This window comes from Spermophilus citellus (genome assembly GCF_964194105.1).
Source record: "Spermophilus citellus genome assembly, chromosome: X".
NCBI classification, from domain to species: Eukaryota; Metazoa; Chordata; class Mammalia; order Rodentia; family Sciuridae; genus Spermophilus; species Spermophilus citellus.
Window position 1 is genome coordinate 112,811,472 of NC_138190.1, and position 18,283 is coordinate 112,829,754.

The window sequence follows — 18,283 nt, forward strand, 5'->3', positions numbered from 1 at the left end:
AGAGATACTGTTTAGAATATTTTAAATTTAAATCTGTGGTAAAGCATGAAGTTAAACTAATTTAGAAGAATCGATCATTCAAACCTCCAGAATATTTAGTTGAGATTTTACAAACTGTGGTTTTCATAGATGGGCTCTCCTTGGGATCCCCTGCCCCTTAAGGAAATGTGTAACCTTTTGTCGATAGGAACAACCCACCTCAGGGATGTTTCTCGTGGAAAAAGGAAGTTTCTCTTGCATTGCTTTCAGACCAATTGGTTACAAAGAAAACCAATGGCCATTGCACAATGCTGTAGTGCCTTTTTCAAAGTAAAATTTTAAAGTTATTAAAATATGGATGAATCAGAAAGCACACATTTCATAGAAGTGCCTTATTTTCTATGATCTACAGATATTTTCCACAGAAAATCACAGATAAGTGATATTTACCATGAATATTTATTTTTAAAATATATTATAGACTAGAAATTTGTACATACTAACCTATCATAGATTTTAAAATAGAGGTGAATACTTTACTTCATGAAAAAAAAAAGAAAAAGATGAAATTAAAGAGAAAGAGGCAAGGAAGAACCCCATGTAAAACACAGAAAACATATAAAAAACACATACAAACATTTAAAACATATAAAAACAGAACTTGTACCTCAGATGATACTGGAGATTGTGGTGACATATTAGCATTATCACTGTCTTGCTAAAATATAAAAATAAAAAGATGAAAGATGAAATTAAAATATAAAACAATGATTTAAACATATAAAAGGAAACCTGAAAATTGTTTTGCTCAACTGCTAAAGGAAGAGTCTAGATTATACCATCTAACATCTTGCAACTCAAAATGTGTTCTGTGAACCAACAGCATAGGCATTCTCTGAGAGTTTGTTGGAAATGCAGAATCTGAGGCCCCAACCAATACCAAATCAGAATCTACATAAAACTCCCAAGTAATTCATTAATTATTTTAAAGTTTGAGAAGTATTATCTACACACAAGAGTAATGATATGTTACAATTTGAGACATGTAAATGATGACATGCAAAAGTTCCATCACACCAAATTATGTGTATCAATATATTCCTAGAAATACTTAATTGAATAAATCATGAAATGATCCATAATTTTTGAATAACTATTCTACTGCCGACCACATACAAAATCTTGACATTCAACCTGTAATGTGCACAACACATTGAACATTTACTCATTATACAAATGATTATGATTAGCTACTATGTCAGACACTGGAAGACACTGGGAGTATTGATTTTTTTTTTTCCTTTTGGTACTGAGGACTGAATCCAGGGCCACTTTACCAATAAACCACATCCCCAGCCCTTTTTATTTTTATTTTTTAATTTTGAGACAGGGTCTTACTAATTTGCTGTGGGTCTTGGTAAGTTGCTGAGGCTGACCTTGAAACTATGGTCCTCCTGCCTCAGCCTCCAGAGCCTCTGGGATTACAGGCATGCACCAGTGCACCCAGTTACAGGAGTAATGAAATTTAGTAAAATATTATCTTTGAAGAATCTCTCAATGTAGAGGGAAAATAGATTTATGTGTGCAGATAATACAACATGCTTAACTCTATGCATGGGATATTATGAGGCACAGATAAAAGGACTTTGGGGAAGAGCAGGGATGAAAGAAGGCTTAACCACTGAGTCACATCCCCATCCCATTTTAGTATTTCATTTAGAGACAGAGTGTCACTGAATTTCTTAGGGCCTCACTAAGTTGCTGAGGCTGGCTTTGAACTTGCAATCCTCCTGTCTTAGCCTCTTGAGCCACTAGGATTACAGGCATGCACCACTGCCAGGCAAAGTTGAATATTTCTTAGCAAGGGAATGGCCCACTTGTATTTGTGGTCTTTGAAACAATCATTCTGGTTGCAGTGAGGAAAATAGACTGGAGAATGGAAGAAGAGCAAGGAAGCTACTGCAGTAATGCAAGAAAGAAGTGATGAGGGCTGTGCCAGGGCAGCAACAGTGAAAAGGAAGGTGGAGAAAATGTATACAAAATATTTCAGTTCCAAAAAATAAATAAATGAACAAAACAGTAGGTCTTGGTGACAAATAGTAAGGCAGATAGGGCAAAAATGGGTATGAGGAGACAGGAAGAGTGGCTAAACTGAACCTCTAGCTCAGGGTCCAGAAAATGTTTTCTGTAAAAGATTAGGGAGTAAATATTTTAAGTTCTGTGGACCATATGATGCCTATAGCAATGGTTCAAATCTGCAATTATAATGCAAAAGCAGTCATAGGAAAATGGAGGGCCACATTAGGCCCTAGGCCATAGTCTTTTAATTTCTGCTTTAACTGCTGGGTAAATAGTGGATTCCACTCACTCAGTAGATCTCAACCTTAGCTACCCATTAAACTCACATGGGAAACTTTAAACACATCATTATCCAGGCTACTCCACATTGTACCACGGGTCAATTAAATCCAAGTGTCTTGGGGTGAGATCCAGGCATAGGTATTCTTTAACGCTCACCAGGTGATTTTGATGTGTAGCCAAGGTTGAAAAATGCACCACTGAAAAACTGTGCTATGAAGCAAAGATGAAAAACAAAAATAAAAATAAAACCATGCTGAGTCCTAAGTATGATGGATATAAGATTATAAGGACCTGAACTATGGGCATGTGGCACATACCTGTAATTGATAGGAGACAGACAGACATGAATGGTGGGAACACTAGGTTAAGGGAATAATTCTATAAACATGCTTTCTTTTCCAAGAAGCAATTTACCTGCAGTACTGCCTGGCTTAAGCCCATAGGATATGCTACATTCTTCAGAAAACAACCTGTTATCTGCAGGAGAAATGCAGGCCAGAGTGTAAGTTACCCTGAAGAGGGAGACTTTTGTAATTCTTACACAGACCGGATCCCAGAATTCAGGGAGATAAGGATAATTCTTCCTTACCACAAAATCTCTAAGAATTTATGTTTAAGAATCTTAATTAGAACCAGTCAGTCCAGGCCAAAGTGACCTAGAGTTGTCATGGCAGTGGAGACTTGAAAGTCTGATGTCACTCTGTTGTCAGTCAAAAATCAAGAAGTGGATCTTGGTGGAATTCTCTGGAAACTTCTCAGGATCCCCAATAAAACTAGAGTGCAGGAGAGCCATGCTGTTCCTCTCCAAGAGGACCTACTCTCTCCCTTGAGAGTGTCACCTTTCCCATCCCTTTTAATAAACTAATTTCTGCTACTCTGAGTGACATGTCTGAAATCTTTCTGACTTGATGAAAAGAACTGGGGTATGAAGTGGGAGTCTTTCATGCTGCCTCCGTTTTCTGGAAGGCCCCACCCCTGTAACATAATCACAGCAATTCAGGAGGCTGAGGCAGGAGGATTGCAAGTTCAAGGGCAGCCTCGACAACTTAACAAGACCCTGTTTCAAATTTTTTTTAAAAATTGAATAAGAAAAAGGGCTGGGTACCATGTAGCTTGGTGATAGTGTGTCTCTAGGTTCACTCCCCAGTACCACTAAATAAATAAATAAATAAGATTACAAGGGCAGGAGGCTCATGGGAGAAGTGGAAACTAGAGACAAACCTGAGAAACTCTGAGAGCTGATAAAAGTACTCTAGAGACCATATAGTGGACCATGATCTGGGGAACAATAATATTTAAGGGACACACTGTGATCTTGCAGAACTACTGTAATGGAAAGAAAGAAAGGGGGCAGATATATAGCTTTTGGCATTACTATCTTTTATTCATCTCAGTAAATTCTACTGGAAAGGACATGGAGAGACATTGGTATTTGGTCTAGGAAAAAATAAATCATCTAGCTCTATTATTTTGCTGTGTGTGTGTGTGTGTGTGTGTGTGTGTGTGTATGATGTTGTTGTTGTTTTTGACACAGAGTCTCACTAAGTTGCTTAAGGCCCTCGCTAATTGCTGAGGCTGGATTTGAAGTTGTGATTCTCCTGCCCCAGCCTCCTGAGTCACTGGGATTACAGTTGTTGCCACCATGCCTAGCTGCCCTGTGTGATTTTATTTGCTAAAATAAAGGTGTTTTCAGAAGCCCTGCCAAGTAACCAACATCAAAATAACTACTAATTTCTCCAACCCAAAACTACACAAAACAGATATTTATGGTAATAAAAATGTAATATTTCAACATTGTTAGGCTGCTGCATTAGAAAATTTTGTGGCAATGTATAAACTGAAAAATCCAACTTAAAATTCTAAATAGTGAAACACAGTTTGTAGAAAGAGTTCCTAAAAAAATTTCAATTCACTACAATGCTGATTTAGAAAGATAAAAGATGGGAACAGGTAACAAAATCAAAATTCATGTATTATAGGGTTCAAGACAAATGATAATAAAATGATAATAAAATTCAAAACTATTAGAAACTGTTTTCTAAGGGACATACAGACATTACACAATTAAACTAATAATTATATAATGGTGCTCTGAAGATTTTAGTATTGGAGAAAATCCATGCATTAAACTAATAACAAAGACACTGAAAGATGGATTACATTAAACTCTAATTGAGCCAACTAAATATGAAAAGTAAACATTTCAAATAAGTATATTACCCTCTTTTCCTCACCTCATCATTTTCATTGCCACTTGAGCTCTTCCTCGCTGATTTATACTGAAAAACATTTAAAATACATTATTTTTCTTGAACATGTGAATTCTCTACTAATAAATTATATGTGAGATTTATTCATATTTTGGTACTTTATTAAATTACCCAATATTAACCTTAAGCATATAACCAGCTTAAACCATTCTACTGTTAACATAGATAATGCTTTCTATATGTAAGGCACTGTTCTAAGTACTTTAAATATAGCAAGTAACATTCCTTCCTAAGCCAATTGCACTTCCTATTCATTCAGGTTTAAGATCTGAGTATTGTCTTAGAATCTTCCTCTTTCTTATTTCACTATATTCAACTCATCATCAACTCAATTCATTTTGCAATCTCCGACTTACCTCTTCTGAATGTTTACAACTACCACACTATCCCAGACCCTCATAATCTCTCACCTGATCTATAATCTCACTATTCTAAGATGCCATCTATTGTAAATAAATCTACTAATTTCAAGTTTAAAAAGAGAACTGAATTAAATGTATATAATGATTATACAGTAATAGTAATAATGACAATAGCTAACATACTAGTGCTTATTATATAGCAGTGCCGACGGAAGTACCTTATAATCTTCCCAAAAGTGCTATTTAATCTTCATAACAATCCTATATATCCCAAGTACTATTCTCCCTGTTTGATAGTGAGAAACAGAGATAACGTGCTCAATATATATATTAAAAAAAAGGTAATATGTGAATAAATGCTTCTTAGAATTAAGGAAATACACTAGAAAATCACTGTAGTTTTTATTTTCTAATTCTTTCACATTGTAAATGATCCTAAAAATCAGTGGTATATTAACCTTCTGCTTACAACTCATGAGTGTCTTACTGAAAAGCTCTTGAGTTTTCAGGTATGTACAAATGTTTTGTGTGCCATTACTTACCATCCCCTTTATTTATGCAGCATTATCTCCCATGAGCCTTGGAAAAATAGATAACCTACCTGATATCAACCACAAACTGGGGAGTGAGTTGTGTTAGGAATTACAAATAAAAAACATGCATTTCTGTCCTGTCTCCTTTGACAACTATGACTAATTACTCTTACCAGCTGATCCTAGACACAGACTCAAAATATACTTTCAACCCAGTGTTCCAAAGAGCCACTGGATAAAATTGGCATGTGTGAAAAAACCTATTTGCCAACCCATGGCAAGATGCTTTGATGGAGTCAATTATTTTTAGTTCTATTTTACTTCAAAGAGACAGTGATGTTTAAGTGAATAACAGATAATATTTGTTAAGTGATTACTCTGTGGCAAGAGCTGTTCTTATTTAAAAAAATAAGTTGTTATAACAGTCCTGTGAAGGAATGTACAATCAGACTCATTTGTAGCTGAAAAATAATAAATAACAAGACTACAAAACTTCCAAATTCACACAGTTAGTAGGTTGATTCTAAAAGCTCAGCCACTATGCTATACCCCCATTTTCAAATCCTGAATGATTACTAGCAATTTGCCAGGAATAAAGAGCTAATGAGCATTGTCAAAAGAGGGAAAGCACAAAGAAGTAAAAAGCACAGTCTATGTACAAGACAATGAGTAATACAGTGAGGCTACTGGGGAGAGTGAATTGTGGCAGGTCACCAAATGTAAAAAAGCAGGTAAGAAATGCCCTACGAAGATTTTGAGAAGTCCAAATTTTATCTAATTATACCACGGAGCCAATAAAGAAATATACAAAAGGGCTGGGGATGTGGCTCAAGCGGTAGTGCGCTCGCCTGACATGCGTGCGGCCTGGGTTCGATCTTCAGCACCACATACAAACAAAGATGTTGTGTCCACCGAAAACTAAAAAAAATAAATATTAAAATTCTCTCTCTCTCTCTCTCTCTCTCTCTCTCTAAAAAAGAAAGAAAGAAAGAAAGAAATCATCACAATTTCTCAGACAAGAAACTATGAGTTGCTGGGCACGGTGGCACACACCTGTAATCCCTGCAGCTTGGGAGGCTGAGGCAGGAAGATCAGGAGTTCAAAGCCAGCCTCAGAAACCTAGTGAGATGCTAAGTAACTCAGCAAGACCCTGTCTCTAAATAAAATACAAAAAAGGGCTGGGAGTGTGTTTCAGTGGTTAAGTGCCCCTGGGTTCAATCCCTGGTACCAAAAAAAAAAAAAAAAAAAAAAAAAAAAGAAAAGAAAAGAAAGAAAGTATAAGGGTTCCAAAAGTAAGGGAAGTAAAGACAGACATTAATTGGAAAAATGATAATATAATTAACATAATTGTGACTGATCGGGTGAAGGGAATAAAAGAGGGAAAAAAAACAAGGAAGACTGAGGAATACAGCTTAGATATACCTGGGGATACAACTAGCATTAATCAAAATAAAGAAGAGAGGAGAAACAAGTTCAATCATGAGGGGATAAAGGGAGAAGAAATACTGAATTTTAAAGTACATGCAAGCATCTAGACAATTAGAAATATAGGCTTAGAGACTAGATAAAAGTTATGGATGTAAATTTAGACTCAGTAGAATATAACCAACATCTAAAGTCATTAACAATCCAAGACATATTTTAGAGTAATAAAAAGAGGATTAAACCCTAAGAGTAAGCAGAAGAAAAGTCAAACAAAACATTAAAAAAAAAAACAGGGACTGGGGTTGTGGATCAGTGGCAGAGTGCTTGTGTGAGGTACTGGGTTCAATTCTCAGAACCACATAAAAACGAATAAATAAAATAATGGTATTGTGTCCATCAACAACTTAAAAAAATAACAGAAGAGGGCTGGGAATATAGCTCAGTGGTAAAACTCTTGCGGGGCATATGAGACCTTGAGCTCAATCCTCAATACTACAAAAAACAACCAACTAACCAACCAAAAAGATAAAAGAAAGATCAGGGAAGAAAACTGAGGTAGAAACCAAGAAAGGAGCTTTAAGAGGAAAATTTGGCCAATATTGTTAAATGTTATACTGGATTTTGCTGTTAGCAGGTACGCGTTAACCATATTTCAATCCAAAAATGGAGATGAAAGTCAGACTGTAGCGAGTGAAGGAGTGATCAGAAACTGAAGAACTAGAAACAAGTTTTGACTTAACAGACAGCAAAGGCAACACCTGAAAAGGGAATCAGAGATAACAGTAGCACTCGCACTCAGAAAACACTACCCAAACTAGGGCATCCTAGGGGTCACTCTCCAACCTTCTCCGGCCCTCCTTTCTTTGTCTCTCTTTCTCCTCCAAAAAAGATCATAGAAACTAAATTCCTCTCCCCTATAGCAATGCATAAGATCTGAAAAGGTCACTCTCTTGACCTTCTTCCCTGAAGACCCTCATGTGACAGGCATCCAACCACATACTAGGTAAGGAGGAATATCATATAGAGACACAGGAGAGAGTCTGAACAAGAGGCCTTCCTGAGGTACACCCCAAGTTTATTACCATCAGATTATAACCCTATCTGTCCAGTCATGTTTCTGGACGACTATCCACTTCTTTCATCAGACTGAGTATAAAAATACAGTTTTCCCTCAGTCTTTGGGTCTTCATTTCTGAAGGCTCTGTGTCACATAAAACTTTTGTTAAATTTGTCATCCTCTTCTCTTGTTGATTTGTCTTTTGTTATAGGGATCTCAGGAATGACCCTTGCAATTGCTGAGAAAAGGTATTTTTTCCTCCCCTATAGTAGAAGTTTGAACATATTTACCAAGTGAGAAGTGAAGAGATAGAACACAAAAGAGTGAGTAGATAATTGAAATGCAAAGAAACACAGGATGTTATAGCCAAGGCTTAGATAATGGTAAATGTATTACTGTTACTTAACTACTACTCTAAATAAAAATTTCATTACACATAAAAACTCATATTCTAAATTTATATAACTGCACATATTTAAAGGTCCAATAGGTAAAACCGTAGCTATATACAGAGATTTTAAAATATTCTGTAATTCAATTTTTTATTAATTCAATTCAGCTATCCCCCATTGGTATTAGTCTGAATTACTAAAGTTTTATTATATCTGAATTAAAATATTACAATAAAGGCTTAGTTAACAAACCAGAGACATAGAAATGTCAGTTCATCTATGAAGCTTACATTAATTTCACAGGAGAGATAATTTGTGTACAAATTATTTCTCACAACAAATCAAGTTATTTTACAAACCCAGTGCAGAATAAAACTTCCCCAGTACAGCATAAAATCAACAACAATTACAGAAAAAAATATAAAAATATCTTCCTTGAGGTTAGCCTTTAAATGAAGATATTATACTATATTCATGAAAACACTATGTATTTTAAGAGTCATTATAATGGTTATTTAAAATATTTTTTTTAGTTGTAGGTGGACACAACACCTTCATTTTATTTTTATGTTGTACTGATGAAACCCAGTGCCTCACACATGCCAGGCGAGTACTCTACCACTGAGCCACGACCCCAGCCCCCATTATAATGTTTTGTCACAATAGGAAAGAGATACATTTAAAGACATGTGGTATTTGAATATATTAAATAATATTTTAAACTAACTTGGTATAATTATTCTAATACCTTTTAACATTTTTGTTTAAAAATCTATCATCAAAAGCATTTGGAGGAGATCCAACATGGCGGCGAGGGCAGAGAGATCAAATCTCTGACCTCTTCAGCTGCACGGGCATAGGGAGTCGTAAACTGTCTAAATGCTGTTTGCTCAGGATGACTAGGCAATGCAGAGCTGACGTGGATCTGGGGCGAACAGCCCAGGCCTCTCAGAACACACACCGAGCTGGGATCAGCTGCATTCAAGCTCTTGTTCGTTCGCCTGCTTCTCGCAGCCAAACCGCTATGACTCAGCACTAACAATCCCGCCGAAACAACTGGTAGGCTCTTCTGATCCTACGGAAGTAAATGCCAACCAAGCCTGCATAGGTAGTGGCCACAGGATTGAAACGGGGCTTGGGAGAGACAGACAGGACCCACCCGTTGCATTGGTCACCCGGCAAAGGGAACGAACTGTCACCATTTGCATGGGATACCACCATGACAGAGAACTGACATCACCAAAACGCGGCGGAGGAGATAAATTCACTGAAACCAGCGGCAACAGGTGTGTAATCCCCTAGCCTTCCCTCTCCACACAGCGGGGAAACCTTGAGGGCCCCTCCCACCTCCCAGCTCTCCCGTGAGCGCGATAGCCAGACCAAGGGAATCAGGAGTGGTGCAGACCTCACTGCGCGGAACTCCCGGCTACCGCTCCCACCAGTGCTGACAACTGAGGTCCCTTGCACCAGCTACCGGGGGCGTGGCTACCGGAGGGCTAGCAAATTTGCTGGGGGTTCTCAGCCCCAAGCTCTACAAACTTAGGGTCTGAGGGCATGGCAAACAGGGAGAGTGTGCCCAGGCGTTCATGAAAACAGGGCTCCCAGGAACAGCAGACCTGGCGTGTAGCCAATATTGTGGTGAGCGTCACCAGTGAGCGGGGCCTGGCTAGAGGAAAACAGGGGAAGTGTCTAGACACAAGAGGAGGCCCTAGGCACCCAGGATTGGAGACCTAGCCAGTCTGGGAGGAAGAGCTGCTACACAGTGATTGGTTCCCGCCTACTGAGAGGAGAAGCTTGGCCCAGTGGGCACAGCTCCACCTACTGGAAGAGAAGTTAATCAAACTCTAAGACTGCATTTATTAATTTTTTTTTAATTTGGTTTTTTTTTCATTTTCATTTTTTTGTTTTTGTTTTGTAAATTTTTTGTTTTTAATTTTTTACTATTTTATTTTATTTTTTAAAATTTTAATTTTCATTTTTTATTATTATTTGTCTTTTCATTTCTTTTCAATTCTCTTATTCCCCCTTCCTTGAATTCTATCTGCTTACTCTCATTCTCTTTAGTGAATTCTTCCTTTCACTTCTAATACCTTTTCTCCCAAGCATCAAATAAATTTATAGGAGTAAACTGTAACTCAGCAGTCAAACAGAACAAGAAGTAACATGAGCAGCATGAAAAAGCAAGGAAGAAAAGGAGTACAAAAAATGAAGGACAGCCTAAATATGCAGGAGGACCTAGAGCCATCAGAAAAATGGTCATATAAGGAACTCAAGGAATACCTTAGACACATGGAATGGAACCTTAAAGAGGATACAAGACAGCAAATTCAAACAGTGAAAGAATACATTGAAAATGAATTACACAAACAGATAAAAGAAGAAGTTAAGCATCTTTATCAGGAGATAGAGATTATAAAAAAATCAAACAATAATTCTAGAAATGAAAGAAACGATAAACCAAATTAAAAACTCAAATGAGAGTATCACTAACAGAGTGGAGCAAGTAGAAGCCAGAACATCAGATGATGAAGACAAAATATATCATCTTGAAAAGAGTCTAGCCAACTCAGAAAGGCTGGTTAAAAATCACGAGAAAAACATCCAAGAGATAGGGGAAAACATAAAAAAAAAAAAAAAATTTAAGAGTCATTGGGATAGAGGAAGGCACAGAGATTCAAACCAAGGGAATGAGTAACCTGCTGAATGAAATAATTACAGAAAACTTTCCAGAAATAAAAAGGAAATGAATATACAAATTGTAGATGCATACAGGACACCGAGCACACAAAATCACAGTAGACCAACGCCAAGACACATTGTTATGAAGATATCCAATATACAGAACAAAGAGAAAATATTAAAAGCTACAAGAGAAAGGAGGCAGATTACATTCAGGGGTAAACCAATAAGGTTAACAACGGATTTTTCATCACAGACGCTGAAAGCGAGAAGATCCTGGAACAACGTATTTCAAACACTGAAAGACAATGGATGCCAACCAAGAATTCTGTATCCAGCAAAATTAAGCTTCAGGTACGACAACGAAATAAAAATCTTTCATGATAAACAAAAGCTAAAAGAATTTGCAGCCAGAAAACCAGCATTGCAAAGTGTCTTGAGCAAAACACTACACGAGGAAGAAATGAAAAACAATAACCAAAACCATCAGTGGGAAGTGCCTCGGTAAAGACAGAGGACGGGGGGAAAGCTAATCATGGAGAAACAAACTAAATTAGGAAAAAAAAGATAAATAATCAAAGATGGCAGGAAGTACAAACCATATATCAATAGTAACTCTAAACGTTAATGGCCTAAACTCTCCAATAAAGCGACATAGGCTGGTAACATGGATTAAAAAAACAAATCCAACAATATGCTGCCTCCAGGAGACACATCTGATTGGAAAAGACATACACAGGCTGAAGGTGAAAGGTTGGGAAAAAATATACCATATACACGGTCCTCGTAAGCAAGCAGGGGTGGCCATCCTCATATCGAATAAAATCGACTTCAAGACTAAGTTAATCAAAAGGGATAAGGAAGGACATTATATACTGTTAAAAGGAACCATTCACCAACAAGACATAACAATTATCAATATTTATGCACCAAATAATGGTGCTCGCCTGGCATGCGTGCGGCCTGGGTTCAATCCTCAGCACCACATACCAACAAAGATGTTGTGTCCGCCAAGAACTAAACAATAAATATTAAAAATTCTCCAAAACATTAGAAAAACTAGGGATAACATGAACTTTCCTCGACATTGTAAAAGCTATCTGTGCTAAGCCTCAGGCTAGCATCATTCTGAATGGAGAAAAATTGAAGGCATTCCCTCTAAAATCTGGAACAAGACAGGGATGCCCTCTCTCACCACTTCTATTCAATATAGTTCTCAAAACACTGGCCAGAGCAATTAGGCAGACAAAAGAAATTAAAGGCATAAAAATAGGAAAAGAAGAACTTAAATTATCACTATTTGCAGATGACATGATTCTATACCTAGAAGACCCAAAAGGGTCTACAAAAAAACTACTAGAACTAGTAAATGAATTCAGCAAAGTGGCAGGATATAAAATCAAGATGAATAAATGCAAAGGCATTTCTGTATATCAGCGACAAAAGTTCTGAAACAGAAATGAGGAAAAACACTCCATTCACAATATCCTCAAAAAAAAAAAAAATACTTGGGAATCAACCTAACAAAAGACATGAAAGATTTATACAAAGAAAACTACAGAACCCTAAAGAGAGAAGTAGAAGAAGATCTTAGAAGATGGAAAAATATACCCTGTTCATGGATAGGCAGAACTAACATCATCAAAATGGCAATATTACCAAAAGTTCTCTATAGGTTTAATGCAATGCCAATCAAAATCCCAATGGCATTTCTTGTAGAAATAGATAAAGCAATCATGAAATTCACATGGAAAAATAAAAGACACAGAATAGCAAAAGCAATTCTAAGCAGGAAGTGTGAATCAGGTGGTATAGTGATACCAGATTTCAAACTATATTATAGAGCAATAGTAACAAAAACAGCATGGTACTGGTATCAAAACAGGCGGGTGGACCAATGGTACAGAATAGAGGACACAGAGACTAATCCACAAAATTACAACTATCTTATATTTGATAAAGGGGCTAAAAGCATGCAAAGGAGGAAGGATAGCATCTTCAACAAATGGTGTTGGGAAAACTGGAAATCCATATGCAACAAAATGAAACTGAATCCCCTCCTCTCGCCATGCACAAAAGTTAACTCAAAATGGATCAAGGAGCTTGATATCAAATCAGAGACTCTGTGTCTGATAGAAAAAAAAGTTGGCTCCGATCTACATATTGTGGGGTCAGGCTCCAAATTTCTTAATAGGACGCCCATAGCTCAAGAGTTAATAACAAGAATCAACAAATGGGACTTTCTCAAACTAAAAAGTTTTTTCTCAGCAAGAGAAACAATAAGAGAGGTAAATAGGGAGCCTACATCCTGGGAACAAATTTTTACTCCTCACACTTCAGATAGAGCCCTAATATCCAGAGTATACAAAGAACTCAAAAAATTAGACAATAAGATAACAAATAACCCAATCAACAAATGGGCCAATGACCTGAACAGACACTTCTCAGAGGAGGACATACAATCAATCAACAAGTACATGAAAAAATGCTCACCATCTCTAGCAGTCAGAGAAATACAAATCAAAACCACCCTAAGATACCATCTCACTCCAGTAAGATTGGCAGCCATTATGGAGTCAAACAACAACAAGTGCTGGCGAGGATGTGGGGAAAAGGGTACACTTGTACATTGCTGGTGGGACTGCAAATTGGTGCGGCCAATTTGGAAATCAGTATGGAGATTCCTGGGAAAGCTGGGAATGGAACCACCATTTGACCCAGCTATTGCCCTTCTCGGACTATTCCCTGAAGACCTTAAAAGAGCGTACTACAGGGATACTGCCACATCGATGTTCATAGCAGCACAATTCACAATATACCTAGACTGTGTTACCAACCCAGATGCCCTTCAATATATGAATGGATAAAAAAAATGTGGCATTTATACACCATGGAGTATTACGCAGCACTAAAAAATGACAAAATCATGGAATTTGCAGGGAAATGGATGGCACTAGAGCAGATTATGCTTAGTGAAGCTAGCCAATCCCTAAAAAACAAATACCAAATGTCTTCTTTGATATAATGAGAGCAACTAAGAACAGAGCAGGGAGGAAGAGCAGGAAGAAAAGATTAACTTTAAACAGAGACATGAGATGGGAGGGAAAGGGAGAGAAAAGGGAAATTGCATGGAAATGAAGGGAGACCCTCATTGCTATACAAAATTACATATAAGAGATTGTGAGGGCAATGGGAAAATAAACAAGGAGAGAAATGAATTACAGTAGATGGGGTAGAGAGAGAAGATGTGAGGGAAGGGGAGGGGGGATAGTAGGGGATAGGAAAGGTAGCAGAATACAACAGTTACTAATAGGGCATTATGTAAAATTGTGGATGTGTAACCGACATGATTCTGCAATCTGCATTTGGGGTAAAAACTGGGAGTTCATAACCCACTTGAATCTAATGTATGAAATATGATATGTTAAGAGCTTTGTAATGGTGTGAACAACCAATTTAAAAAAAGAAAAAAAAAAGAAAATTTCTGGCAAAGAGAAAAAAAAAAAAAACAGAAATCCCAGCAGAGGTGTCCCTTAATCAATGTTTTTGCTGCAAACTCTGATATATTTATCCACTAGTAGTTGGGGTAGATTGGTGACATAATTTGTCCCTTGTTCTTGGCATCTTTGCCTACAGACCTGGTTCTCTGTCTTTGCCCCAGGAAACTATCTAATATCCATTCTGTGAACTTTGAACTTTCATTAATAAATTCGCTTTTTGCTTAACAAAAAAAAAAAGCATTTGGAAATTCATGTGTTATTCTTACAAGAAATCAAAGCTACTAATTTACATTAAACATTATCAACAAAGGATTAGATTTTCATACTGTTACGCATCTTCTTAAGATAATATTAATGAAATTCTGTAAAAGATGTTTAATAAAGTAATGTATTTCTGGGATTGCTTTTACTTTGAAAAATGCAGTGGTTTTATTTTGGCTACAAAGACACTAAGTTATACCTGCAAGAATAGTAATCTATTCAACAGTGGCCTGGGAATCATCTAAAAGGTACTAATTCATCTTCTGTTCACATAACATGGCCAATATGTTAAAACATTTTTCCCTTAGTCTTAGAGGCTAACCCAAAAAACACATTACCCTAAATTAGTCTTGGGAACTAAGAAAAAAATGGAGAGCTAAATTTCATACACACATGCATGCACACACCCAAACATGCACACTTGTGTATGTATACACAAACACTGTCAAAAAATATAATTAGTAACAGCATCATGAATGATTTACCATTGGACAGATATAAATCCTGTGGCTTAGTTATTTATACATGTTAGGAAAAACTTGCTCAAAAGCTCTGTATGTTTCATAACACAGCAAAGCTAAAGAAGCTATTACCCACCCTCTCCCCTGTGACAATTTGATATAAATTTCTAGAGTACTGTATTTTAGTTTAATAATCTATAGTTCCAGATAAGGTTTAACTACAAACATTAGAAAACCTTTTTGAAGGCTGGGGTTGTGGCTCAGTGGCAGAGCGCTTGCCTTAGCACACGTGAAGCACTGAGTTCGATCCTCAGCACCACATAAAAATAAACAAAATAAAGACATGCTGTTCATCCACAGCTACAAAAATATTTTTTCAAAAAACCTTTTTGATTCTTAGGGATAGATTATTAAGAAAAATTTCCTTTTTGTCTCTGAAAGAAAGATACTTCATAGAAATGGTTGGATAATGTTTTAATCATGAAAATATTGACAATAATTATAGTTCTGACCTTTCTTTCTTCCTTCCTTCCTTTCTTTCTTTCTTCCTTTCCTTCTTTTTTTCTGACGATGGAAAATGAGCCCATGTTTTCATGCTCTACCACTGAACTATACCTACAGCCCCATTCAATTTTATATTTTCTTGACATCATAGAAAAAAATTGACATACGCCATTTTTGCAATGTTCTCACACTGACATCTTCTGACAACTCAGGAGAACTACATATCTCTTTAAAACATTTTGCAGCAACTGAACCTTATCTTTGAACCTACTTTATCAAGTAAGAAAGAAATGAACATATATTCAATGATGGTTATGCAATGGGGACTTCAAATATTATTCTATTTGCTCTAGCAACTTCATAATATAACCAATATTGTAAGCCATAAAAAGAAAATATTTATCAGCAAATTATGCTATTAAGCCAAAGAATCATCTGTTAAAGGAACACTGAGGCCTCTGTTAAGACTTTATTGAGAAAAGAACTTTACTGTAAAATATTTTTAAAAGCAGGGAACTGTATTAATTTTGAAGTGTTTGTTCATTTGATACTAGGCTATCCAAAGTAGCCTCCCTGTGTCTTAATTTCCCCATCTGTAAAATAGGAATGATAATAACTGTGCTTAACTCAGTTGTTTAGGGTTGTTCAGAAGACTAAATTAGTTAAAGCACTTAAAACAGTGCCTGGCACTCAGTATTTTCTATGCAAATGTTTTGAAAAAAATTCAGAGTTGGTATGACTTTACTATATTAGGATAAAGAAGATCAAATAAATATCAAATCTCTTTCATTACTTAGAAATACTAAAATTTCTCCCACATAATCAATTATCCATCCAGTTTTATGTATAAACAAATTTTATTCAGTGCCTTGGTTCAAGGTTTCATAAATTATAAATGAGAACTTTAAAATAAATGTCAGGGACTTGGAATGCGGCTCATCGGTAGAGCACTTGCCTGGCATATGTGAGGCCCTGGGTTCAATCCCCAGTATAGATAGATAGATAGATAGATAGATAGATAGATAGATAGATAGATGCCAGAATGTTCTGTTTAGAATGTTCTTCTCTTTTTTCTCATGTTTTTTATTTCTTCATTATCTCTCATACTGGCCAATTCACACAAGGCTCATTAAAAGAACTCAGTAGTTATTTATTGAAAGCTTAAACTTGTCACAGATTTTCTAAGACATAATATTTTGTTTTGGTCATATGATAGAACTTGCAAATATATGTTAGACTCCTACATATGAAAACAGATCAGTTTTTTTTAGAGACCTATTTCTACCAAATAGAAATATACAAAATAAATCCTATGTAATAGTGATATACACTGAATTCCCTATGGCATAGCTAAGTACTATGCATTCAAATAAAACTATCATTAGACTTGAATTATGATTTGGGAAAGAGAAAAGGTGCAAAGACAGCAAAATTTGTTATTCATGAAGCAGGACCAAGTCTGTGCTGCTTGTTCAAGTCAAATGTCAAAAATAAATTTTGCTTAGTATGCAATTTATTCCAAATTCTGATGGTTGGCCTCTGCAAATATAGCAGACTTTAAAAACAAATAGATAACATTACAATATTTACAAGGGTATCCACATTAAAATTTTATTAAAACCCAACTACCTAGAAATTTGGGATAATTCGGATACTCTGGGGTTTTACTTCTGCTAAGATGAAAGACCCTCTTAAGAAAACTACTAAGATAACAAGAAGAAAAGAAAATGGATGAAACTCTTCTCAAACATGTTTAAAGCCACATGAATAGCATTCATTTACATAGAAACAGTTATATATTAATTGTAAACATGTCAACTATTTATTGACAAATCCAATAAGTCCTTTCCCGAACAATTATTTTCTTTACTTATTTATTTTATGGTACCAGAGATTGAACCCAGAGGTACTTAACTACTGAAATACAACTCCAGTGGCCTCAATGTGGTGCTGAAGCTGGCTTTGAATTTGTAATCCTCCTGCCTCAGCCTCCTGAGCTGCTGAGATTACAGGTGTGAGCCATTGCACCTGGCTTGAACAATTCTTTTAAAATGTATATAAATTTCTACACTTACCAAATATTCATCTGTCTTATAAAGTATTTGGAAAATTATAATTCATACTGACACACTCTTAATTACTTTGAACTATTGAAACTTTATGGCTATAACTAGATAGTACATCTGTATCACCTACATATGGGAAATTAAAATAAACACATTTACTACATTTAACTAGAACATTATACCTTATTAACTTAAAAATTATAAAATCAAAAGTAAATTTAAAATTTTAATAAAGTACCTTGAAATATTCTTTTCTAATCTGTTTGCTTCGCCTTCTTTCTTCACTTTGCCAAATTATAGGTTGAGATTCTGGCCACTGTTGTTCATCTATTTGATCCTTCTGATTTTCTAAGGGCTATAATGAGACAATTTCTTTTAAATAAACAAATAAGCACAAAATAATGCATATGTACATATATTTGCAAATTAATTT

General features: G+C 36.0%; 1 protein-coding gene across 6 annotated transcripts in view; it reads right to left on the bottom strand.

The window, feature by feature from the left end:
• The window catches only part of LRCH2 (leucine rich repeats and calponin homology domain containing 2), a 114,756-nt gene that overhangs the window by 16,834 nt on the left and 79,639 nt on the right, over positions 1-18,283 (bottom strand). For 4 of the 6 annotated variants that reach the window (XM_081278058.1, XM_081278056.1, XM_081278055.1 and 1 more), the window contains 3 exons: positions 18,089-18,205; positions 4,575-4,619; positions 647-697 (listed from right to left, as the gene is read on the bottom strand). In XM_081278058.1, the coding sequence (XP_081134184.1) occupies positions 647-697; positions 4,575-4,619; positions 18,089-18,205 (213 nt within the window). The remainder of the gene's footprint in view (positions 1-646; positions 698-4,574; positions 4,620-18,088; positions 18,206-18,283) is intronic. The other 2 variants (XM_081278059.1, XM_081278057.1) reach the window with 1 other exon arrangement.